This window comes from Scyliorhinus torazame, chromosome 16, assembly GCF_047496885.1.
Source record: "Scyliorhinus torazame isolate Kashiwa2021f chromosome 16, sScyTor2.1, whole genome shotgun sequence".
Classification (NCBI taxonomy): domain Eukaryota; kingdom Metazoa; phylum Chordata; class Chondrichthyes; order Carcharhiniformes; family Scyliorhinidae; genus Scyliorhinus; species Scyliorhinus torazame.
Window position 1 is genome coordinate 93837511 of NC_092722.1, and position 27028 is coordinate 93864538.

At 51.4% G+C, this 27028-nt stretch overlaps 1 protein-coding gene across 3 annotated transcripts in view; it reads right to left on the reverse strand.

Moving 5' to 3' along the window:
* vps26a (VPS26, retromer complex component A) overlaps positions 1-26670 on the reverse strand; it is a 239827-nt gene extending 213157 nt beyond the window's left edge. For 2 of the 3 annotated variants that reach the window (XM_072478757.1, XM_072478754.1), the window contains exon 1: positions 26580-26670. In XM_072478757.1, coding sequence (XP_072334858.1) covers positions 26580-26582 — 3 coding nt within the window. In that variant the 5' untranslated portion in view covers positions 26583-26670. The remainder of the gene's footprint in view (positions 1-26579) is intronic. The other variant, XM_072478756.1, reaches the window with a different exon arrangement.
* Between the last annotated feature and the right edge of the window lie 358 nt (positions 26671-27028).

The following is a 27028-nucleotide window of genomic DNA, read 5'->3' on the forward strand; positions in this document are numbered from 1 at the left end:
ACAGGATTGATTCAGGATCTCATAGTTAGGGATCCTCTCGGAAGGAGCGATCACAACATGGTGGAATTTAAAATACAGATGGAGGGTGAGAAGGTAAAATCAAGCACTAGAGTTTTGTGCTTAAACAAAGGAGATTACAATGGGATGAGAGAAGAACTAGCTAAGGTAGACTGGGAGCAAAGACTTTATAGTGAAACAGTTGAAAAACAGTGGAGAACCTTCCAAGTGATTTTTCACAGTCCTCAGCAAAGGTTTATACCAACAAAAAGGAAGGGCGGTAAAAAGAGGGAAAATCAACTGTGGATATCTAAGGAAATAAGGGCGAGTATCAAATTGAAGGAAAAAAACATACAAAGTTGCAAAGATCAGTGGGAGACTAGAGGACTGGGAAATCTTTAGGGGGCAACAGAAAGCTACTAAAAAAGCTATAAAGAAGAGTAAGATAGATTATGAGAGTAAACTTGCTCAGAATATAAAAACAGATAGTAAAAGTTTCTACAAATACATAAAACAAAAAAGAGTGGCTACGGTAAATATTGGTCCTTTAGAGGATGAGAAGGGAGATTTAGTAATGGGAGATAAAGAAATGGCTGAGGAACTGAACAGGTTTTTTGGGTCGGTCTTCACAGTGGAAGACACAAATAACATGCCAGTGACTGATGGAAATGAGGCTATGACAGGTGAGGACCTTGAGAGGATTGTTATCACCAAGGAGGTAGTGATGGGCAAGCTAATGGGGCTAAAGGTAGACAAGTCTCCTGGACCTGATGGAATGCATCCCAGAGTGCTAAAAGAGATGGCTAGGAAAATTGCAAATGCACTAGTGATAATTTACCAAAATTCACTAGACTCTGGGGTGGTCCCGGCGGATTGGAAATTAGCAAACGTGACACCACTGTTTAAAAAAGGAGGTAGGCAGAAAGCGGGTAATTATAGGCCAGTGATCTTAACTTCGGTAGTAGGGAAGATGCTGGAATCTATCATCAAGGAAGAAATAGCGAGGCATCTGGATGGAAATTGTCCCATTGGACAGACGCAGCATGGGTTCATAAAGGGCAGGTCGTGCCTAACTAATTTAGTGGAATCTTTTGAGGACATTAACAGTGCGGTAGATAACGGGGAGTCAATGGATGTGGTATATCTGGATTTCCAGAAAGCCTTTGACAAGGTGCCACACAAAAGGTTGCTGCATAAGATAAAGATGCATGGCATTAAGGGGAAAGTAGTAGCATGGATAGAGGATTGGCTAATTAATAGAAAGCAAAGAGTGGGGATTAATGGGTGTTTCTCTGGTTGGCAATCAGAAGCTAGTGGTGTCCCTCAGGGATCAGTGTTGGGCCCACAACTGTTCACAATTTACATAGATGATTTGGAGTTGGGGACCAAGGGCAATGTGTCCAAGTTTGCAGACGACACTAAGATAAGTGGTAAAGCAAAAAGTGCACAGGATACTGGAAGTCTGCAGAGGGATTTGGATAGGCTAAGTGAATGGGCTAGGGTCTGGCAGATGGAATACAATGTTGACAAATGTGAGGTTATCCATTTTGGTCGGAATAACAGCAAAAGGGATTATTATTTAAATGATAAAATATTAAAACATGCTGCTGTGCAGAGAGACCTGGGTGTGGTAGTGCATGAGTTGCAAAAAGTTGGTTTTCAGGTGCAACAGGTGATTAAGAAGGCAAATGGAATTTTGTCCTTCATTGCTAGAGGGATGGAGTTTAAGACTAGGGAGGTTCTGCTGCAATTGTATAAGGTGTTAGTGAGGCCACACCTGGAGTAGTGTGTTCAGTTTTGGTCTCCTTACTTGAGATAGGACGTACTGGCACTGGAGGGTGTGCAGAGGAGATTCACTAGGTTAATCCCAGAGCTGAAGGGGTTGGATTACGAGGAGAGGTTGAGTAGACTGGGACTGTACTCGTTGGAATTTAGAAGGATGAGGGGGGATCTTATAGAAATATATAAGATTATGAAGGGAATAGATAGGATAGATGCGGGCAGGTTGTTTCCACTGGCGGGTGAAAGCAGAACTAGGGGGCATAGCCTCAAAATAAGGGGAAGTAGATTTAGGACTGAGTTTAGGAGGAACTTCTTCACCCAAAGGGTTGTGAATCTATGGAATTCCTTGCCCAGTGAAGCAGTAGAGGCTCATTCATTAAATGTTTTTAAGATAAAGATAGATAGTTTATTGAAGAATAAAGGGATTAAGGGTTATGATGTTCGGGCCGGAAAGTGGAGCTGAGTCCACAAAAGATCAGCCATGATCTCATTGAATGGTGGAGCAGGCTCGAGGGGCCAGATGGCCTACTCCTGCTCCTAGTTCTTATGTTCTTATGTTCTTATGTTCTTTGTTCCCTGGCTCCCCTCCCCCGGCCCATCCATACCACTTCCCCAAACCAGCCCTGCTTAAGCACACACTCTATACAAGTCAAAGACATCCCCAACAATAGTTCAATTTAAATCAAACAGATAGAGATAAGAAGTACCAGGCACACTCAGCCCTTCCCCTCCACACACAGAAGATTGAAATGAAAGTTACTGTGAAAAGCCCCTAGTCGCCACACTCCAGCACCTGTTCGGGGAGGCTGGTACGGGAATTGAACCGTGCTGCTAGCCTGGCTTGGTCTGCTTTAAAAGCCAGCTAATTAGCCCTGTGCTAAACCCGAAACCCCCATCGTAACCACACCTTTTTAACTATTTTCTATTTTATTCTCCCCCTACCAAACAAGAAGCCCAAAAAGGAAACATTCAGGGAAACCACGAAAAAGAACAAGAAAAACGCATTGCAACAAAATACATCAACCTAGAAAGGTCGAAAAACCGAAAAGAACAGTCCCAAGCATGCAGGCATCTCTCAAAGCAAGAGAGAGACAAAATAGACTTAAAAGTTCTACCATGAGTCCAAGAATCCTCAGCTCAGAGCCAGCCCTTGCTTCTTAACAAAGTCTATCGCCTCCTCGGGTTCCTCGAAATAGTGGTGCTGGCTCTCATACGTAACCCACAGTCGCGCCGGAAAAAGCAGCCCAAATTTCACCTTGTACTTATGCAAAATCTCCTTCCCTCCTCCTGGCCACCTCAGTGCTCAGGTCTTGGTAAACACGCAGGGTGCTATTGTCCCAGGTACAGCTCTTGGCCCATTGCAGAACCCGCTCCTTGTCCAGGTACCTGTGGAACCAGACCACCATCGCTTGTATAGGGCCCGCTCGTCGCGGCTGCCTCACCTGCACTGTGTGTGCCCTGTCCACCTCGAACACCCCGTTCCCCAGCAGCTTCTGGAACATATCTGCCACATATGCAGCAGCATCCAGCCCCTCAGCCCACTCTGGGAGGTCAACAATTCTTACATTCTGCCGTTGAGATCTGTTGTCCAGGTCCTCCAGCCTTTCCAGGAGCATTTTTTGCTGATCCCTCAACCACCGAATCTCCACGTCCGCCACCGTTTGAAAGTCGGACTGCTCCTCCACCGTCTTCTCCAGCTTCTGGAGCTTCTCAGCCTGATCATCCAGCCTTTTTTTCCCAATCGATCCATCGATTTCTGGAGCGGCTCCAAATTATAGCGCTTCAGAGCTAAAAAGTCCGCCTGCATGGCCTGTAGCAGCTGCTCCATTGCAAACTGGGCAGTCGGCGCCTTGCTCTAGACACCGGCCATATTAGTCTCTCTCACAGCCACCCCCGTGCCCTTGTTTGACCACTTCTTCTGCTGTTTACGGTCCCTCCGGCTTCATAAGTCCATGCATCTTTGTATGGGTTCAGTGCCTGAGTACTATTGCTTTCCAGTTCCGCGCTCAAAAGCATAAAAACATCGGGGGAAAAGGTCCAAAAGTCCGACCGAAACGGGAGGCATCAAATGTGCGACCTACTCCCTCATAGTCGCCACCGGAAGTCTTCGATTGATATTCGGTTAGATTCCTCTTCCATGTACTTCCGGGCGCGGCAATGCCGAGCTGAGCCGCACGATTCGGCAGCTCCTGCTACCACGGACTTGAAGAGCCCCAACGGAACTTTTTTCGAAACTAACCCGTGGGGAAGGCAAGAGGGAGGTCCCCCTCCAACTTGTATGAAACGGACTCGAAGCGTAATGGCCACAAAAGTGGCATTGGAGCAACGGGAAAAACTGGGGGAAAAGGACAAAATGGCGGCGGCCAGAGACAAAGGGGAGCTGCAGGAGTTTATTAAGCACTGCTTCGAGGAGCATCGCGAGGAGATGCGTAAGGAAATGCTGGCGCCTATGCTTTCGGCAATCCAAGAACTAGGGATCACCCAGAAGGCCCACGAGGTTCAGATCCAGGAGATACAAAAAAAGAGTTGGTCAGAACGAGGACGAGATCTTGGGCCTGGTGGTGAGAGTGGAGCAGAACGAGGCGCTACACATAAGGTGGGCGGGAAGACTCGACGACCTGGAGAACAGGTCGAGGAGAAAGAATCTGCAGATCCTGGGTCTCCTTGAAGGAGCGGGGGGGGGGGGGGGGGGGGGGGGCTGATGCCGGGGAATACCGAGCACGATGCTCGGGGCGATGATGGGAAAGAAGGCCCCTGCGAGGCCGCTGGAGCTGGACGGGGCACACCGTGTGCTGGCGAGGAGGCCCTGGGCAAATGAGCCGCCAAGAGCGATGGTGGTGAGGTTCCACCGGTTCACGGACAGAGAGTGGGTCCTGAAATGGGCCACGAAGGAGCGGAGCAGTAAGTGGGACAATGCAGAGATCCGAATATACCCGGACTGGAGCACGGAGCTTGCAAAGCGGAGAGCGGGTTTCAACCGGGCCAAAGCGGTGTTGCACCGGAAAGAAGTGAAATTCGGAATGCTGCAGCCGGCGCGACTGTGGGTCACATACAAGGGCCAACACTACTACTTTGAAACGCCTGAAGAGGCGTGGACATTTATACAAACCGAAAAGTTGGACTCTAACTGAGGGTTTGTGAGGGTGGGGGGGATATTTGAGGTTTGATGTGTGATGGTTGTTGTATATAGGGGGGTCACTCACAATCACGCACAGGAAATGTTACAAGGGCTGGGGGGAGGGGGGGGGGGGGGGGAGAGACAAGGCCGCGATAGGAGCTGCGCCAGAGGGGGCGGAGCGGGCTTTGGAAAGCGCGGGGTTTTGTTTTTCCCGCATGCGGGAAGAAAGGTGGGAGGGGGAACTCCCACACGGGGAGGTCAATGAGATAGCGGGGGTAGCCGGGGTCAGCATGTGTCAGCTGACTTACGGGAGTGACATGGGGGGAGCAAAAAAGTTAGACAGGGGTCTAGTGGCCGGGAGGGAAGGGGGGGGAAAGGATTGCTGCTGCACTGGCCGAAAGGGAATGGGACATAGAAGAGGTGATCGGGACGGGGGTCCCCCGTCTGGGGGACTGGAGGGTGACGGAGGCATGGACACGGGACTGGCCCAGAAAAGGAGATGGCTAGTCGGCAGTGGGGTTGGGGGGGGGCCTCCAATCCGCTGATAACGTGGAACGTGAGGGGGCTGAATGGGCCGGTGAAGAGGGCTCGAGTGTTCGCGCACTTAAAGGGACTGAAGGCAGACGTGGTCATGCTCCAAGAGACTCACCTGAAGGTGGCAGACCAGGTCAGGTGAAGAAAGGGATGGGTAGGACAGGTATTCCACTCGGGACTGGACGCGAAGAAGAGGGGTGGCAATATTAGTGGGAAAGCGGGTGTCATTTGAGGCCAAGACTATTGAGGTGGACAATGGAGGGCGATATGTAATGGTGAGCGGTAGGCTGCAAGGGACGTGGGTGGTGTTGGTAAACGTATACGCCCCGAACTGGGATGATGCAGGATTCATGAAGCGCACGGTAGCATTGTGGATAGCACAATTGCTTCACAGCACCAGGGTCCCAGGTTCGATTCCTGCTTGGGGCACTGTCTGTGCGGAGTCTGCACGTTCTCCCAGTGTGTGCGTGGGTTTCCTCCGGGTGCTCCGGTTTCCTCCCACAGTCCAAAGATGTGCAGGTTAGGTGGATTGGCCGTGATAAATTGCCCTTAGTGTCCAAAATTGCCCTTAGTGTTGGGTGGGGTTACTGGGTTATGGGGATAAGGTGGAGGTGTTGACCATGGGTAGGGTGCTCTTTCCAAGAGCCAGTTCAGACTCGATGGGCCGAATGGCCTCCTTCTGCACTGTAAATTCTATGATCTATGATCTATGTTGAGGCGCATTCCAGACCTGGAGAAAGGAGGCCTGATAATGGGAGGGGACTTCAATAGTGTTGGACCCAGCACTGGACCGCTCCAAATCAAGGACTGGAAAGAGGCCGGCGGTGGCCAAGGTACTTAGGGGGTTTATGGATCAGATGGGGGGAGTGGATCCATGGCGGTTTGCAAGGCCGCAGGCCAGGGAGTTTTCTTTCTTTTCCCATGTACACAAAGCCTACTGCCGGATAGATTTTTTTGTTCTGGGCAGGGCACTCATCCCGAGGGTGGAGGGGACGGAGGATTCGGCCATAGCCGTTTCAGACCATGCCCCGCACTGGGTGGAAATGGAGCTGGGAGAGGAGAGGGACCAACGCCCGTTGTGGCGGCTGGATGTGGGACTGCTGGCGGACGAGGTGGTGTGTGGGAAAGTGAGGGGGTGTATCGAAAGGTACTTGGAGGCCAACGACAACGGGGAGGTGCGGGTAGGGGTGGTATGGGAGGCAGTGGTCAGGGGCGAGCTAATCTCCATTAGGGCTCATAGGGAGAAGACAGAGGGCATGGAAAGGGAGAGGTTGGTGGGGGAGATTTTGAGAGTGGACAGGAGATACGCAGAGGCCCCGGAGGAAAGATTACTTGGGGAAAGACGACGGCTTCAGACGGAGTTTGACCTGTTGACCACAGGGAAGGCAGAGACACAGTGGAGGAAAGCGCAGGGGGCGACCTATGAGTATGGGGAAAAGGCTAGTCGGATGCTGGCACACCAGCTCCGTAAAAGGATGGCAGCAAAGGAAATAGGAGGAGTCAAAGATGGAAGGGGAGCCACGGTTCGTAATGCGACGAAAATAAACGAGGTACTTAAGGCCCTCTATGAAGAGCTGTACAGATCCCAGCCCCCAACCAGGGAAGAGGGTATGAGACGATTCCTAGATCAGCTGAGATTCCCGAGGGTGGAGGAGCAAGAGGTGGCTGGTCTGGGGGCACCAATTGGGTTGGAGGAGCTGAGCAAGGGTTTGGAGAGCATGCAGGCGGGGAAGGCCCCGGGACCGGACGGGTTCCCGGTGGAGTTCCACAGGAAGCACGTAGACCTGTTGCCTCCGCTATTAGTGAGGACCTTTAATGAGGCAAGAGAGGAGGGGACCCTACCTCCGACAATGTCGGAAGCGACAATTTCTTTGATCCTAAAGAGGGACAAGGACCCACTGCAATGTGGATCGTACAGGCCGATCTCGCTCCTCAATGTGGATGCAAAGTTGCTGGCAAAAGTGCTGGCCACGAGGATCGAGGACTGTGTCGCGGGGGTGATTCACGAGGACCAGACAGGATTTGTAAAGGGCAGGCAACTAAACACCAATGTGCGGCGGCTATTAAACGTGATAATGATGCCATCGGTGGAGGGAGAAGCGGAGATAGTGGCAGCTATGGACGCGGAGAAGGCCTTTGACCGAGTAGAGTGGGAGTATCTCTGGGAGGTGCTGCGTAGGCTTGGGTTTGGGGGAGGGTTTATCAGTTTGGTTAAGCTCCTTTACAGAGCCCCGGTGGCGAGTGGAGTGACGAACTGGCGGAGGTCGGAGTACTTTCGGCTGTACCGAGGGAAGAGGCAGGGGTGCCCCCTGTCCCCCCTGTTGTTCGCATTGGCGATCGAACCATTGGCCATGTCATTGAGGGAGTCTAATAAATGGAGGGCGGTGGTCCGAGGGGGAGAAGAGCATCGGGTGTCAACATATGTGGATGACCTGTTGCTGTACGTGACGGATCCAATGGAGGGGATGGTGGAGGTCATGCAGACTCTAAGGGAGTTTGGGGAGTTTTCGGGCTATAAGCTCAATGTAGGGAAGAGTGAGCTCTTTGTATTACAGGCGGGGGAGCAAGAAAGAGGGATAGGGGACCTACCGCTGAGGAGGGCGGAGGGGAGCTTTCTGTATCTGGGGATCCAGATAGCCAGGAGTTGGGGGGCCCTATATAAACTGAATCTGACGAGGTTGGTGGACCAAATGGTGGAGGATTTTAAAAGATGGGCCATGCTACCGCTCTCGCTGGCGGGTAGAGTGCAATCGGTCAAAATGGTGGTCCTTCCGAGGTTTTTGTTTGTGTTTCAGTGCCTGCCCATCGTGATCACTAAGGCCTTTTTTTTTTAAAGAGAGTAGGCAGGAGTATTATGGGGTTTGTGTGGGCGAATAAGACCCCGGGGGTAAGGAGAGGGTTCCTGGAACGCAGTAGGGACCGAGGAGGGTTGGCGCTGCCAAACCTGGGGAGCTACTACTGGGCAGCAAATGTGTCGATGATCCGCAAGTGGGTTATGGAGGGAGAGGGGGCAGCATGGTAGAGGATGGAGATGGCATCCTGCAAAGGAACGAGCCTGGGGGCGTTGGGTGCCGCTCTCGACGACAAAAGTATACCACGAGCCCGGTGGTGGCGACAACGCTAAGGATCTGGGGCCAATGGAGATGGCACAGGGGTGCAATGGGAGCATCGGTGTGGTCCCCGACCAGGGGTAACCATCGGTTTGTCCCGGGGAAGATGGACGGGGGGTTCCAGAGATGGCATCGGGCAGGGATCAGAAGAACTAATGCAGCAGGGGCATGGGAACCTGGATTGTAGTTTTAGAGTACGAGAGATTGAGAGTATAGAGGTCAGGAGCACAGATTTGACTTTGCAGGAGGGGGCCAGGGTTCAGGTCGGTGGTTTGAAGTGTGTCTACTTCAATGCCAGGAGTACACAAAATAAGGTAGGGGAACTGGCAGCATGGGTTGGTACCTGGGACTTCGATGTTGTAGCCATTTCGGAGACATGGATAGAGCAGGGACAGGAATGGGTGTTGCAGGTTCCGGGGTTTAGGTGTTTTAGTAAGCTCAAAGAAGGAGGCAAAAGAGGGGGAGGTGTGGCGCTGCTAGTCAAGAACAGTATTACGGTGGCGGAGAGGATGCTAGATGGGGACTCTTCTTCCGAGGTAGTATGGGCTGAGGTTAGAAACAAGAAAGGAGAGACTTTAACTTTTCAAATATTGACTGGAAAAGATATAGTTCGAGTACATTAGATGGGTCGTTTTTTGTACAATGTGTGCAGGAGGGTTTCCTGACACAATATGTTGACATGCCAACAAGAGGAGAGGCCACATTGGATTTGGTTTTGGGTAATGAACCAGGCCAGGTGTTAGATTTGAAGGTAGGTGAGCACTTTGGGGACAGTGACCACAATTCGGTGACATTTACGTTAATGATGGAAAGGGATAAGTATACCCCGCAGGGCAAGAGTTATAGCTGGGGGAAGGGCAATTATGATGCCATTAGACATGACTTGGGGGGGGGGGGTAGGTTGGAGAAGTAGGCTGCAAGTGTTGGGCACACTGGATATGTGGAGCTTGTTTAAGGAACAGCTACTGCGTGTTCTTGATAAGTACGTACCGGTCAGGCAGGGAGGAAGGCGTCGAGCGAGGGAACCGTGGTTTACCAAAGAAGTGGAATCTCTTGTTAAGAGGAAGAAGGAGGCCTATGTGAAGATGAGGAGTGAAGTTTCAGTTGGGGCGCTTGATAGTTACAAGGTAGCGAGGAAGGATCTAAAGAGAGAGCTAAGACGAGCAAGGAGGGGACATTAGAAGTATTTGGATAGGTAGGATCAAGGAAAACCCAAAAGCTTTTTATAGGTATGTCAGGAATAAAAGAATGACTAGGGTAAGAGTAGGGCCAGTCAAGGACAGGGATGGGAAGTTGTGTGTAGAGTCTGAAGAGATAGGTGAGATACTAAATGAATATTTTTCGTCAGTATTCACTCAGGAAAAAGATAATGTTGTGGAGGAGAATGCTGAGACCCAGGCTATTAGAATAGATGGCATTGAGGTACGTAGGGAAGAGATGTTGGCAATTCTGGACAGGCTGAAAATAGATAAGTCCTCGGGGCCTGATGGGATTTATCCTAGGATTCTCTGGGAGGCCAGGGAAGAGATTGCTGGGCCTTTGGCTTTGATTTTTATGTCATCATTGGCTACAGGAATAGTGCCAGAGGACTGGAGGATAGCAAATGTGGTCCCTTTGTTCAAGAAGGGGAGTAGAGACAACCCCAGCAACTATAGACCGGTGAGCCTCACGTCTGTTGTGGGTAAAGTCTTGGAGGGGATTATAAGAGACAAGATTTATAATCATCTAGATAGGAATAATATGATTAGGGAGAGTCAGCATGGCTTTGTGAAGGGTAGGTCATGCCTCACAAACCTTATCGAGTTCTTTGAGAAGGTGACTGACAGGTAGACGAGGGTAGAGCAGTTGATGTGGTGTATATGGATTTTAGTAAAGCGTTTGATAAGGTTCCCCACGGTCGGCTATTGCAGAAAATACGGAGGCTGGGGATTGAGGGTGATTTAGAGATGTGGATCAGAAATTGGCTAGTGGTTGATGGGAAATGTTCAGAATGGAGTTCAGTTACAAGTGGAGTACCACAAGGATCTGTTCTGGGGCCGTTGCTGTTTGTCATTTTTATCAATGACCTAGAGGACGGCGCAGAAGGGCGGGTGAGTAAATTTGCAGACGACACTAAAGTCGGTGGTGTTGTCGACAGTGCGGAAGGATGTAGCAGGTTACAGAGGGACATCGATAAGCTGCAGAGCTGGGCTGAGAGGTGGCAAATGGAGTTTAATGTAGAGAAGTGTGAGGTGATTCACTTTGGAAGGAATAACAGGAATGCGGAATATTTGGCTAATGGTAAAGTTCTTGGAAGTGTGGATGAGCAGAGGGATCTACGTGTCCATGAACATAGATCCCTGAAAGTTGCCACCCAGGTTGAAAGGGTTGTGAAGAAGGCCTATGGAGTGTTGGCCTTTATTGGTAGAGGGATTGAGTTCCAGAGTCATGAGGTCATGTTGCAGCTGTACAAAACTCTGGTACGGCCGCATTTGGAGTATTGCGTACAGTTCTGGTCACCACATTATAGGAAGGACGTGGAAACTTTGGAGCGGGTGCAGAGGAGATTTAATAGGATGTTGCCTGGTATGGAGGGAAAATCTTATGAGGAAAGGCTGATGGACTGGAGGTTGTTTTCGTTGGAGAGAAGAAGGTTAAGAGGAGACTTAATGGAGGCATACAAAATGATCAGGGGGTTAGATAGGGTGGACAGTGAGAGCCTTCTCCCGCGGATGGAAATGGCTGGCACGAGGGGACATAGCCTTAAACCGAGGGGTAATAGATATAGGACAGAGGTCAGAGGTAGGTTCTTTACGCAAAGAGTGGTGAGGCCGTGGAATGTCCTACCTGCAACAGTAGTGAACTCGCCAACATTGAGGGCATTTAAAAGTTTATTGGATAAGCATATGGATGATAATGGCATAGTGTAGGTTAGATGGCGTTTGTTTTTTGACTTCCCATGTCGGTGCAACATCGTGGGCCGAAGGGCCTGTACTGCGCTGTATCATTCTAATGGGGGACCTGTTCATTGACGGAACGTATGCGAGCCTAGGGGCACTGGAGGAGAAGTTTGAGCTACCCCCGGGAAATGCCTTTAGATATATGCAGGCGAGGGCTTTTTTGAGGCGACAGGTGAGGGAATTCCCGTTGCTCCCGGCACAAGAAATTCAAGACAGGGTGATCTCGGGTGCATGGGTCGGGGAGGGCAAGGTGTCGGCAATACACCAGGAGATGAAAGAGGGGGAAGCGCTGGTAGAAGAGTTGAAGGGTAAATGGGAGGAGGAACTGGGGAAGGAGATCGAGGAAGGTGTGTGGGCTGATGCCCTGGGTAGGGTTAATTCCTCTTCCTCGTGTGCCAGGCTCAGCCTGATACAATTTAAGGTGGTTCACAGAGCTCTCTTGATGGGGGCGAGGTTGAGCAGATTCTTTGGGGAAGAGGACAGATGTGGAAGGTGCTCAGGGAGCCCGGCGAACCATGTCCATTTGTTTTGGTCATGCCCGGCACTGGAGGGGTTCTGGAGAGGAGTAGCGGAGCAACGTCTCAGGTGGTGAAAGTCCGGGTCAAGCCAAGCTGGAGGCTAGCAATATTCGGAGTAGTGGATGAACCGGGAGTGCAGGAGGCGAAAGAGGCCAGCATTCTGGCCTTTGCGTCCCTAGTAGCCCGACGAAGGGTCTTGCTATTGTGGAAGGAGGCGAAGCCCCCTAGCCTGGAGGCCTGGATTAACAACATGGCGGGGTTCATAAAATTGGAGAGAATTAAGTTTGCTTTGAGAGGGTCTGCGCATGGGGTTCTACAGGCGGTGGCAACCGTTCCTAGACTATCTCGCGGAGCGCTAGAGGAAGGTCGGTCAGCAGCAGCAGCAACCTGGGGGGGGGAAGAGCTGCCTTTGGGGGGGCGGGGGGGTGGAGGAGTAAGAGATAACATGAAAAGTCGGGGAAACTGGCACGTATGGCAGAGAGCCAGTGTACATTTTGTCATGCATATATGTTGCTCCGCGCAATTTCTCGTTTCTTTTTTTTTTTCTTTTTTGTTATGGGGTGGGGGGGTTATTGTTTGTAAGGGAGAAAATTTGTGTTACAAACTTTAATAAATATATATATTTTTTTAAAAAGATTCCTCTTCCATAATAAACACCAACACAAAGTATCATTCTGAATTTTAGCCCAGTCTTGTTCCTTGATGCACATATCACCATCTTTGGCCCACTTAGGACACACTCCATCTCTTACTCATTATTATTTACATGCCGACAGAAGATTTTTGGGGGACTTCCGGTTGCGGCTATGCAGAGCTAAGTCGCACGTTTGGCAGCTCCTGCTAGAAACGGACTTTTGGGCTTTTTTTAGGGCTCCCAACAGTACTTTTTCGACGATTCCCTGTGTGGGAAGGGGACAGTAATATTCCACCGGCACTGTATGGATTGGACCAGGAGTGGAACGGTTAAAAAGTGGAATTGGAGCAGAGAAAGGTGCGAGGGAGGAAGACCAAGATGGCGGTGGGTAGAGAGCAGGCAGCGTGGGCGCAGTGGTCACAGGAGCAGCAGGAGTTTCTCCAGTGCTGCTTCACGGAGCTGAAGGCAGAGCTGCTGGAGCCGATGAAGGTGTCAATTGACAACCTGCTGGAGACTCAGTCGGCCCAAGGGGCGGCGATCCGGGAGGTCCGGCAAAAGGTCTCGGAGAATGAGGACGAGATCTTGGGCCTGGCGGTGAAGGTGGAGGCACGAGGCACTCCATAAGGAATGGCAGGCGAAATTCGAGGACATGGAGAACCGGTCGAGAAGAAAGAATCTGCGGATTCTGGATCTCCCGGAGGGGCTGGAAGGATCGGATGTCGGAACCTACGTGGTCACCATGTTGAACACGCTGATGGGCGCGGGGGCCTTCCACGGACCCCTGCAGCTGGAGGGGGCCCATCGAGTGATGGCGAGGAGACCCATGCCCAGTGAGCCGCCGCGGGCGGTGCTGGTGCGGTTCCACAGTTTCATGGACAGAGAATGTGTCTTAAGTTGGGCCAAGAAAGAGCGAAGCAGCAGGTGGGAGAACGCAGAGGTCCAGATTTATCAGGACTGGAGTGCAGAGGTGGCTGAGAAGAGGGCCGGGTCAATCGGGCTAAGGCGGTGCTACATCGGAGAGGGGTGAATTTCGGCATGTTGCAGCCGATGCGACTGTGGGTCACCTACAGGGACCGTCACCATTCCTTCGAGACGGCGGAGGACGTGTGGACCCTTATTCAGGCTGAAAAGCTGGACTCGGATTGAGGGCTGGGGACGAGGGGATGCTGAGGGGGGATGGTTGGGACTGTTGTGTTGTGTTTTGGAGGAATTGTGCGGTTGGTTGGGCAATGTTTCATCTCTGTCTGTCGGGTGGGTTCGTAGGAGGGGGGGGGCAGGTAAAAGCCTGCAGGCGTCGGTGGCTGGAAATGGAGATGGGGCCATGCGGGGGGGGTGGGGGAAGCCGGAGGAATTGAGACTGGGCCTGGAAAGGGAGCTGCGCCAGAGGAGGCGGGGTCGGGTGGGTGGAAAGCGCGGGCTTTTTCCCCGCGCTAAGGGTGGAAAGGGGCAGGGCCAGTGCTGGAAAGCGCGGGCTTTTTCCCGCGCTGAGAATGGAAGGGGTGGGGTCGGGGGGGGAGGGGAGATCCCGTTGACGGACAGGAGGGGGCAGGGGAGACTCCCACACCGGGGGGGGGGGGGGGGGGGTTGATGGAGTGGCGGGAGTGGCCGGGGTCAGCAGGAGTCGCCTGACTCACGGGAGTGCAATGGGGGGAGCAATGTTGCTGGGGGAGACCTAGCTTGGGGGGGGGGGGGGGGGGGCAGAACCGGATTGCTGCTGGAATGGCCAAGGGGGAGCTGGAGTCTGTAGAGGAGGTCGGCGCTGGGGTCTGCTGGGGGGAACGGGAAGTGCGGGGGGCGCGGGCACGTGGCTGGGTAATGGCTAATCGGCGGGGGGCGGGGGGGAAGAGAGGGAGAGCGGGCAGCCCCCTGATCCGGCTGATAACCTGGAATATAAGAGGCCTGAACGGGCCGGTGAAAGAGATCCGTGTGTTCGCGCACCTGAAGGGGCTGAAGGCAGATGTGGTCATGCTCCAGGAAACGCATCTGCAGGTGGCAGATCAGGTAAGGCTAAGAAAGGGGGGGTAGGCAGGTGTTCCATTCGGGGTTGGATGAAAAAAATCGGGGGGGGGGTGGCGATTTTGGTGGGGAAGCGGGTGTCGCTTGAGGCGTTGAGCATCGTGGCAGACAATGAAGATAGGTATGTGATGGTGAGTGGTAAGCTTCAGGGGGTGCGGGTGGTCTTGGTAAATGTATACGCCCCGAATTGGGACGATGCGGGGTTCATGTGGCGCATGTTGGGCCGGATCCCAGACTTGGAGACAGGGGGCTTGATAACGTGGGGGGGGGGGGGACACCACTTCAACACGGTGCTGAATCCGGCATTGGATCGCTCTAGGTCTAGGACGGGCAGGAGGCCGGCGGCGGCCAAGTTGCTGAGCGGGTTTATGGACCAGATGGGAGGAGTGGATCCGTGGGGGTTTGCGAGGCCGGGGGCCAGGGAATTCTCATTCTTCTCCCATGTTCATAAGGCCGACTCTCGGATTGACTTTTTTGTAATGAGTAGGGCGCTAATTCCGAGGCTGGAGGACACGGAGTATTCGGCGATAGCCATCTCTGACCATGCCTTGCATTGGGTGGAACTCGAGCTGGGGGAGGAGAGGGAACAGCGCCTGCTGTGTCGCTTGGAGGTGGGGTTGTTGACGGAAGAGGAGGTGAGCGGGCGGGTCCGGGGGTGTATAGACAGATACCTGGAGGCCAATGATAATGGGGAGGTGCAGGTAGGGGTGGGCTGGGAGGTGCTGAAAGTGGTGATCAGGGGTGAGTTGATCTCCATTAGGGCCCACAGAGAGGGGAAGGAGAGGAGAGAGAGGGAGAGGCTAGTGGGGGAGAAGGTAAGGCTGGATAGGAGGTATTCAGAGGCCCCCGAGGAGGGACTACTCAAGGAGCGACGAAGCCTCCAGGCCGAGTTCGACCTGTTGACCACCAGGAAGGCGGAGGTGCAGTGGAGGAAGGCGCAAGGGGCGGTGTACGAGTACGGAGAGAAGGCTAGCTGGATGCTGGCACACCAGCTTCGGAAGCGGGAGGCAGCGAGGGAGATCAGGGGAGTTAGGGACGGAGGGGGGAGCACTGTGCGAAGTGTGGTGGGTATCAATGGGGTCTTCAGAGACTTTTACGAGGGACTGTATCGGTCTGAGCCCCCATCGGAGGACTGGGGATGGGTCGCTTTCTGGACCGGCTGAGGACCCCGAGGGTAGAGGAGGGGCAGGTGGCGGGGCTGGGGGCGCCGGTTGGGTTGGAGGAACTGGTCAAGGGACTGGGGAGTATGCAGGCAGGGAAGGCACCGGGGCCAGATGGGTTCCCGGTGGAATTCTATAGGAAGTACACGGACCTGTTGTGCCCACTGCTGGTAAGGACTTTCAACGAGGCAAGGTCCTGCCCCCGACAATGTCCAGGGCGCTGATTTCTCTAATTCTGAAGCGGGACAAGGACCCTGTACAGTGCGGATCGTATAGGCCGATTTCACTCCTTAATGTGGATGCGAAACTGCTAGCAAAGGTATTGGCCATGAGGATTGAGGACTGTGATCCGGGGGTCATACACGAGGATCAGACGGGTTTTGTGAAAGGGAGGCAGTTGAATACCAACGTACGTAGGCTCCTGAATGTAATTATGATGCCGGCGGTGGTGGGGGAGGCGGTGATAGTGGCGGCTATGGACTCGGAGAAGGCCTTTGAATAGGGTGGAGTGGGGGTACTTGTGGGAGGTGTTGAGGAGGTTTGGGTTCGGGGAGGGGTTCGTCAGCTGGGTGAGGTTGCTGTACGAGGCCCCGGTGGCGAGTGTGGCCACAAACAGGAGGAGGTCGGAATATTTCTGGCTATACCGAGGGGCAAGGCAGGGGTGTCCTCTATTCCTGCTCTTTGCGCAGGCGATTGAGCCCCTGGCCATGGCTTTGAGGGAGTCTAGGAAATGGAGGGGGGGTGGAACACCGGGTATCGTTGTATGCAGACGATCTGCTATTGTATGTGGCGGACCCGGTGGGGGGAATGCCGGAGGTGATGCGGATCCTTAGGGAGTTTGGGGATTTCTCCGGGTATAAGCTCAACATGGGGAAGAGCGAGCTGTTCGTGGTGCACCTGGGAGACCAGGAAAGGGGGATTGGTGAGCTTCCACTAAAAAGGAAAGAAAGAAGTTTTAGATACCTGGGGGTTCAGGTGGCTAGGAGCAGGGGGGCCCGGCATAAGCTCAACTTAACGAGGCTGGTGGAGCAAATGGAGGAGGAGTTCAAAAGGTGGGATATGCTGCCACTCTCCCTGGCGGGTAGGGTGCAGTCGGTTAAAATGACGGTGCTCCCGAGGTTTTTGTTTTTGTTTCAGTGCCTCCCCATCCTGATCCCTAAGGCCTTCTTTAAGCGAATTAACAAGAGTGTTATGGGGTTTGTATGGGCGAAAAAGACCCCGAGGGTGAGAAGGGTGTTCTTGGAGCGGAGCAGGGACGGGGGGGGGGGGGGGGGGGGGGGGGGGGGGGTTTAGCATTGCCAAACTTATGTGGGTACTATTGGGCTGCCAACGTGGCGATGATACGTAAGTGGGTAATGGAGGGGGAGGGGGCGGCGTGGAAGAGGCTGGAGATGGCTTCCTGTGTGGGCACGAGCCTGGGGGCACTGGTGACGGCACCGCTGCCGCTTCCTCAAACGAGGTACACCACGAGCCCGGTGGTAGTGGCGACCCTCAAATTCTGGGGGCAATGGAGATGCCACGGGGGGAGGTGGGGGCTTCGGTGTGATCCCCGATACGGGAGAACCATCGGTTTGTCCCGGGGAAAATGGATGGGGGGTTCCTGAGTTGGCACAGGGCAGGTATTAGGAGGATGGGGTCGATTCGTAGACGGGACGTTTGCGAGCCTTGGGGAGCTGGAGGAGAAATTCGGGCTCCACCCTGGAAATGCTTTCAGATATATGCAGGTAAGGGCGTTCATTAGGCAACAGGTGGTGGAGTTTACGCTGCTGCCGGCGCGCAGGGTCCAGGACAGGGTGCTTTCGGGGGTGTGGGTTGGAGAGGGTAGGATCTCGGCAACTTATCAGGTGATGCAGGAGGAGGAGGGGGCCTCGGCAGAGGAGTTAAAAGGTAAGTGGGAGGAGGAGCTGGGGGAGGAGATCGACGAGGGTATGTTGGTGGATGCCCTGGGAAGGGTAAACTCTTCCTCCTCTTGCGCGAGGCTCAGCCTGATACAATTTAAGGTGCTGCAAAGGGCACATGACCGGGGCAAGGCTAAGCCATTTTTTGGGGAATGAGGACAGATGTGCAAGGTGTTCAGGGAGCCCAGTAAACCACACCCACATGTTCTGGGCATGTCCAGCATGGAGGAGTTCTGGAGGGGCGTAGCGAGGATGGTGTCAAGGGTAGTGAATTCCAGGGTTAGGCCTAGCTGGGGGCTCGCAATATTTGGGGTGTTGGACGAGCCGGGAGTGCAGGAGGCGAAAGAGGCCGGTATTCTGGCCTCTGCGTCCCTGGTAGCCCGGCGAAGGATTCTGCTTCAGTGGAAGGATGTGAGGCCCCCAAGCGTGGAATCCTGGATTAACGACATGGCAGGGTTTATTAAATTGGAGAAGGTGAAATTTGCTTTAAGGGGATCCGTGCAAGGGTTCTTCAGGCGGTGGCAGCCATTCCTAGACTTCCTAGCGGAACGTTCGGAGATGGTCAGCAGCAACCCGGGAAGGGCGGGGGGGGGGGTTCGTGTTTAGTAGGGGATGCACTATTGTTTACTGTTTAATGTTTATTTATGCACTTTTGTTCTTGTTGTTTTATTATTTGTGTAAAGGGGAGAGGGGGGGGGGTCTATTTTTCTGCTGTGATAATCTGTGAAAAATTGAATAAAAATTTTTTTTTTTAAAAGATGATTTTTGGGTTCCCTTTTATGTTAACTGTCATTCTATTCTCTTCCCCAGCCTAATTTTCATCTTTAACACCTCTCTTACCTATTGTATTTGAAAGATTCTCACTTGGAAAAATTCACCTGATCTGCAACCCCATCCCCTTTTTTTGTTTCATCACATTCTCTAATTCCCTCATCATCCAGAGTGGTTTTGGTTCTCCTGGCTTTCACCCTTGTTGGATTGTACCAAGCCTGCACCTGAAGCATGTCTTCCTTAAGGTGCTGGTCCCAGTACTGAACCTTGGACAACATCACTGTTCCAATAGGTTTCACAAAGCTTCCAATCTCTAATCCTCTGGAAATAAACAGCAGAGCTTGGTTTGTTTTCTTTCACATTCTCGTTAATCTGTGTCACTACCTTTAGTGATTTGTCTATCGCTACCTCCACAAACCATCTGCTCCTCTACCCCATTTTGGCACTTTCCTACTATTGTATGGTCCTATTACTCGTCCCACCAAACACCACCATCCACAAGTCATACATGCCATCTTGACTTGACATACATAACCATTTATTCACTATTGCTGGTCAAAATTCTAGAATATCTCCCCAAAAGGCATAGGCTGCAGCAGTTCAAGAAGGTGGCAAAACACTTATCAATGTAATTCGGGATGGGCAATAAATGCTGGCTTTGCCAGTCATTGTTTCTTTTTGTCGCAAGGTCAAAAATCGAGAAACCACCCCCAAAAAAAACATTGTGGGTGTACGTACACCAAATGGACTGCAGCAGGTTCAAGGCGGAAGTTCACCAGCACCTTCTCAACGATAGTTAGGGATGAGGAATTGTGCTGGTCTTAGACAAATGGCCACACCTCAAGAACAAATAAAACAAGCACTACCTCATACTGAAAACCATTTGCCAATTAAATGCCCAGTCTACAAGTCTATTAAAGTCTTCCTGTGTTTGGTCATCTTCCTCTATATTAACTACCCAATCTGGTTGTCGTGTTGGGTGTTCTGGTTTACAAACAAGCCAACAATGCTGGAAGTGGTGTAACGCTATTTTATTAACTGTTCAACTATGCTAACATACTGTAAACATGGGTATAAGCAATACCAGCTTAACTGTGGACCCTTTCCTATCACTAGCTTTGGTGAGGCACTTAGCACATGGTGAATGTCTGTGATGCAGGCTGTGAGCTCGGTGCTCCAAGCTGGTTGTTGCTAGAATGAGCGGGAACTCTCCTGTCCCCTGTCTTTATAGTGCTTGTGCTCTCACTGGTGATTGGCTGCGGTGTTATGTATGCTGGTTGGTCCAACTGCATGTCCATCAGTGTGTGTATGTGATTGCATCATAATGTACTGATGCATATTGTGACACTGGTGTCATCTACAGATTTTGAGATTGTACTTCTGATTCGCGAGCTCACAGTGAGCGCCAGTGTTCATTCACCAATCTTTCTGGAAACACCAGCCAGGGTGACTGCTTTCTGCTTTGTCGTCAGCTTGCCATCCATTCTGCTACTTATTCCTGGGATCATTAGTCAGGAGTGTATTATGTGATACCTCATCAAAGACCTTCGGAATATCCAGACAAATTACATGGAGCGCACTCATCATAACTCTGCTTTTGGTTACTTCTTCAAAGAATTCAATAAGATTCTTCAAGCATGATATTCTGTCATTATTGTTGTTCATTATAATTTCAGTTTTTAATGTTTTTCAACTTGGTTTTTGAGAAAAGATTCCATTATTTTTCCTATAACCAGTAAGCTGTAACTGGGTTACAGTTCTCCAGACTTGTTCTCCCATCCGTTTCTATTTACAACAAAATCACATAACTGTCCTTACTCTAGTTTCTGTTAGATATATATTGAACCTCTGCAGTCCATATGCTGTCGGGACACTCAGAGTCCTGTTAGGAAGAGAGTTCCAGGATTTGATCCAGCAACAGTAAAGGAACAGCAATGTATTTCAAAGTCAGGATGGTGCAAGACTTGATAGGACACTTGCAGGTGATGGCGTCCCCAAATATCTGCTGCTCTTGTGCTTGTAGGTGGGAAAAGTGGTAGGTTTGAAATGTGCTGTCGAAGGAGCCTTGATCAGTTACTACAGTGCAGCTTGTATATAGTACACACGGCTGCCACTGTGAATCAGTGGTGGACAGAGTGAAAGCTTAAGGTGCTGGATGAGGTACCAATCAAGCGGGTTGCTTTGTCCTGGCTGGTATCGAGCTTCGAGTGTTGTTGGAGCTGCACTCATATCCTAGCAAGTGGAGAGTATTTCATCACACTCATGCTTGTGTCTTCTAGATGGCATTGGGAGATCAGGACCATGGAATTTCCAGTTTTAGACCTGCTGTTGTAGCTACAATATTTATGTGGCATATTCCAGTTCAGTTTCTGGTCAATGGTAATCCCCAGGATGTTGATAGTGGGGGATTCAGTGATGGTAATGCCATTGAATGTCAAGGGGCGGTGATTAGATTTTGTGTGTTTGAGATGGTCATTGCCTGGCACAAATGTTATTTGTCATTCACCAGCCATGGCCTGAATGTTGTCCAGGTCTTGCTACACTTGGAAACAGACTGTTTCACTTATCTGAAAAGTCATCAGTGCACTGAACATGTTTGCAGATGACTGCACAATCCCCACTTCTGACTTTATGATGGAAGGGAGGTCATTGATGAGGCAGCTGAAGATGGGCCTAGGACACCACCCTGAGGAACTCCTGCAGTGATGTGCTGGAGCTGAGACGATTGATCTTCAACCACCATAACCATCTTCTTTGTACCAGGTATGACTCCAACCAGTGAAGCGTTTCCCCCCTCCATTGTCTCCACTTTTGCTCGGCTCCTTGATGCTACACTCGGAGAAGGGCAGTCACTCTCACTTCCACTCAGCTCTTGAACCAAGGGTGTAATGAGGTCAGGAGCTGAGTGACCCTGGGGGCACCCAATGAGCAAAACATACTTACTGTGCAGGTGCCATTTGATAGCGCTGTTGATGACACCTTTCATCATTTTGTTGGTGATCGATAGTAGACTGATGGGGTGGTAATTGGAGAGTTGGATTTGTCCTGCTTTGTGTGTACAGGACATACTTTGGCAAATTTCCACATCACTGGATGCCAGCGTGAGAGCTGTATTGGAACAGTTTGGCTAGGGGCGCGGCAAGTTCTGGAGCACAGGTCTTGGTACTATTATCGGTATATTATCAGGGCCCATAGCCTTTCCAATATTTGCAGGGGGGCAATCCATCTGACCCAACATTTCATTATCTCCACGTTTGACTAGTTTATCAAATATTATGGTAATTCTATCAAAAATGTTCATTGTATCTTTTTGATCTTTTCCTCACATGTTATGCATGTCCTGTTTGTTTCCATAGTAATTACTGAAGCAAAGTAATTACACAATACGAGTTGATTGATTGTATCCCTTCGTGGCTCATAGAATCATCGCGGTGCAGAAAGCCATTTGGTTGATTGAGTCTGCACTGACCCTCCAAAAGAGCACCACACGTGGGCCTACTCCCCCGCCCTATCCCCGTAACCCCACCTAATCTTTAGGCAATTTAACCTGGCCTCCTAACCTGCACATCTTTGGATTGTGGTAGGAAACCGTAGGACCGGAAGAAACCCACACAGACATGGTGAGAAAGTGTAAACCGGGGACCAATGACTGGAATTGAACCCGGCTTCCTGGCACTGTGCAGCAACAGTGCTAACCACTGTGCCATTGTGCTCCATCCCTAACCTGATATTTGTGTGTCAGTGGAATGAATTCCTGGATAATTTAACCTTGGAATTTCCCAGCCTTCTGATTGTTTCCGAACCTTTTTATATACCCATTTGTCACATTTTCTTTGCCATCTATTCATTTATTTGAATCCACTTCGTCTTTCTCATGAGGGTTTCCAATCCAGGGCAGATTTTCCATGCAACGATCTGTTAACTGCAACTCCTTCTTTATTTTAATTTAACTGGAAGTTCTGCCTTGTCTTCTCTGTCTGGTTTCCCTGAAGATGACTGCCTGACTGACTAAAATTCACTGACCCTTGACCTGCTCTTCACCAACTCTTGAACTGACCTGGGTGGCCTATCAGCACACTCCCATAGGGTCCCACCTTTTACTTGGCAGTAACCAATGTTGGAAAATCCTGTCCCTTAAAAGTTACAATGTCCATAGGCTTCAGACTTACATAGCACATATAGTCATCATGAATTGAATTCCTAACACTTCGGATAAACACCAGAAACAATCAGAAATCTAAGACATTGAACCGCCTGCAAGACAACTACATGGCAAGATTAATATACAGCTAATGCTTGAAAGTAGGAGAAGGGCTGCAGAGGTCTTTGGCACAGTGGTAGTGTCCTATCTCTGGACCAGAAGCTCCAGGTTTAAGTCCAATGCCAGGATTTGTTGACCACAGAAGGAGCATTCAGAACACGATAAAATAGGCTGATAATCAGCTCCGGATCCCTCCCACCACTTCCGCAATATTTCTCACCCGCAGATTATTTCAGTTGTGTCGAACAAAGTAATATGAAGAAACCCAACTTAAAAGGTCTTTGGCTTGACAGAACATAAATCCCTTTGAATTCCTTAAATTACAGCTGTAACTGCAGCCAAACGAAAGAGACATGGTGAATCTATCTAGCTTCATTCCGATCCAACTGGGCATCACCTGCTAAAGCTACAGCATTTCCTGCTCCCACTCAGTCACCTATTAGGCATACTTGGCACTTAGTTACCTTATTGGACAACAATGAAGCATTCAAATCAATTATATGCAAGTTCAAATCCTAGTTTTGCTGTTTGAGAATTTGAATTCACCGAATCACAGAATAATAATGCAGAACAGACCCTTCGGCCCATGAGTCTCCACCGATATATGAAAAACACCTGACCTGTCTACCTAACCCCATAGCCTTGAATGTTATGATGTGCCAAGTGTTCATCCAGGAACTTTTTCAAAGGATGTGAGGCAACCCACCTCTACCACCCTCCCAGGCAGTGTAGTCCAGACATTCACCAACCTCTAAAACATTTATCCTCAAATCCTCCTTAAACCTCCTGTCCCTCACCTTGAACTTGTGTCCCCTCATAACTGACCCTTCAACTAAGAGGAACAGGCCCTATCCACCCTGTCCAAGCCGCTCATAATCTTGTAAACCATGATCTGCTTAACAATCTGGAACTAAATGGGCAGCACAGTTGCACAGTGGGAGCACTGTTGCTTCACAGCTCCAGGGTCCCAGGTTCGATTCCCAGCTTGCGTCACTGTCTGCGTGGACTCTGCACATTCTCATCGTGTCTGTGTGGGTTTCCTCCGGGTGCTCCGGTTTCCACCCACAAGTCCCGAAAAACATGCTGTTAGGTGAATTGGATATTCTGAATTCTCCCTGTGTACTTGAACAGACGCCGGGGCTATGGCAACTAGGACAGGGTACTGAGACATGGAGTGGGGACAGGGGCAACTAGGGGCTTTTCACAGTAACTTCTCTACAGTCTTAACATAAGCCTACTTGTGACAATAATAAAGACTATTATTATTAAAAGGCTGGAATCAGTCAAATAATGAATTGTTGTGTAAAAAAACTAACTCATTCACCGAGACCCCTTTAAGGATGGGGAGGGGGGCACCTGCCTCTGTCTCCAGCCTGGCCTATAATTGAATACTTAATTTTATTTATTTTTAAATTAAAAAAGCAACTTGCAGCCTGGATATGTGGAATAATAAATCCCGAGGAACACAGGGCAGGAATGATAGTTTGATTAAATTGCCCACGGCTGGTCAACATTCTCACCAAGGGCGGCTGTCCGAGCCCAAGGCCGTTTTCCCAACCCAGAACAGCTTTCCCAATCCAAATCCCAGTCCCCTGTCCCACTCCCAGTCCCCTCTCCATGTCCCAGTCCCTATCCCCATTCCAAGTCCCAGTCCCAGTCCCTGCCCCCACTCCAAGTCCCAGTACCCTGTCGCTGCCCCTCTCCAAGTCCCAGTCCCTGACCCCACTCCAAGTCCCAGTACCCATGTCCCTGTCCCCACTCCATGTCCCATTCCCCTGTCCCTACTCCATGTCCCTGTCCCCACTCCATGTCCCAGTACCCTGTAACTGTCCCCACTCCAAACAAAGAACAAAGAACAAACAAAGAAAAGTACAGCACAGGAATAGGCCCTTCGGCCCTTCAGGCCCGTGCCGACCATGCTGCCCGACTAAACTACAATCTTCTACACTTCCTGGGTCCGTATCCCTCTATTCCCATCAGATTCATGTATTTGTCAAGATGCCCCTTAAATGCCACTATCGTCCCTGCTTCCACCACCTCCTTCGGTAGCGAGTTCCAGGCACCCGCTACCCAGTGTAAAAAAACTTGCCTCGTACATCTACTCTAAACCTTGCCCCTCACACCTTAAACCTATGCCCCTCTACCCTGGGGAAAAGCCTGACTATCCACTCTGTCTTATGCCCCTCATAATTTTGTAGACCTCTATCAGATCACCCCTCAACCTCCGTCGTTCCAGTGAGAACAAACAGAGTTTACTCAACCGCTCCTCATTGCTAATGCCCTCCATACCAGGCAACATTCTGGTAAATCTCTTCTGCACCCTCTCTAAAGCCTCCACATCCCACATCCTTCTGGTAGTGTGGTGACCAGAATTGAACACTGTCCCAATACCCTGTAACTGTCCCCACTCCATGTCCCAGTCCCTGTCCCCACTCCAAGTCCCAGTTCCAAGTCCCAGTTCCAAGTCCCAGTTCCAAGTCCCAGTTCCAAGTCCCAGTTCCAAGTCCCAGTTCCAAGTCCCAGTTCCAAGTCCCAGTTCCAAGTCCCAGTACCCTGTCCCAGTACCCTGTCCCAGTACCCTGTCCCAGTACCCTGTCCCAGTACCCTGTCCCAGTACCCTGCCCCCACTCCAAGTCCCAGTACCCTGCCCCCACTCCAAGTCCCAGTACCCTGCCCCCAGTCCAAGTCCCAGTACCCTGCCCCCAGTCCAAGTCCCAGTACCCTGCCCCCAGTCCAAGTCCCAGTACCCTGCCCCCAGTCCAAGTCCCAGTACCCTGCCCCCACTCCAAGTCCCAGTACCCTGCCCCCAGTCCAAGTCCCAGTACCCTGCCCCCACTCCAAGTCCCAGTACCCTGCCCCCACTCCAAGTCCCAGTACCCTGCCCCCACTCCAAGTCCCAGTACCCTGCCCCCACTCCAAGTCCCAGTACCCTGCCCCCACTCCAAGTCCCAGTACCCTGCCCCCACTCCACGTCCCAGTACCCTGCCCCCACTCCACGTCCCAGTACCCTGCCCCCACTCCACGTCCCAGTACCCTGCCCCCACTCCAAGTCCCAGTACCCTGCCCCCACTCCAAGTCCCAGTACCCTGCCCCCACTCCACGTCCCAGTACCCTGCCCCCACTCCAAGTCCCAGTACCCTGCCCCCACTCCAAGTCCCAGTACCCTGCCCCCACTCCAAGTCCCAGTACCCTGCCCCCACTCCAAGTCCCAGTACCCTGCCCCCACTCCACGTCCCAGTACCCTGCCCCCACTCCACGTCCCAGTACCCTGCCCCCACTCCACGTCCCAGTACCCTGCCCCCACTCCACGTCCCAGTACCCTGCCCCCACTCCAAGTCCCAGTACCCTGCCCCCACTCCACGTCCCAGTACCCTGCCCCCACTCCACGTCCCAGTACCCTGCCCCCACTCCACGTCCCAGTACCCTGCCCCCACTCCAAGTCCCAGTACCCTGCCCCCACTCCAAGTCCCAGTACCCTGCCCCCACTCCACGTCCCAGTACCCTGCCCCCACTCCACGTCCCAGTACCCTGCCCCCACTCCAATTCCCAGTACCCACTCCAGGTCCCAGTCCAAAACACCTTATTCCCCATGATACAATCCTCAGGATAATCTCTCAATCCCTCAGCAATTTCCCCCACACTGGATTATTCTTCAATTCACAGTGTCCATTAAGTGTGGGAGACCTTCCCCGACCCGCCTGGATCGTATCCGCTGGAACAGGATCTATTGGAACAAGCCGGGGCCTCACTCTCTGTCTCTCCCTCACTCTCTGTCTCTGTCTCTCACTCACTCACTCTCTTTGTGTTTGTCTATTATTTTATTTCTCTTTATTACACTCACCATTTCTCCGTTTCTCTTCTCGCGGCCTCTGATACTCACGTGATCCAATTAAAGGGCCAGGCTCAGTCACATGACTGGCTCTTAAAGGGACAGAGCGCTCTTAATCCCGCCCTTCACAGAAACACTGATCTCCAGGCTGCTCTTTGCTTTTTCTTTTTTTTAAAATATATTTATTAAAGTTTTTTAACACAATTTTTCTCCCTGACAAACAATAATTCACCCCTGCCTCGACCCTCGGTACAGCCGCAAGTACTCCGACCTCCGCCGGTTCGTCACTACACTCGCCATCGGGGCTCTGTAAAGGAGCTTAACCCAATTGATAAACCCTACCCGAACCCAAACCTACGCAGCACCTCCCAGAGATACTCCCACTCTACTCGGTCAAAGGCCTTCTCCGCGTCCATAGCTGCCACTATCTCCGCCTCTCCCTCCTCCGATGGCATCATTAT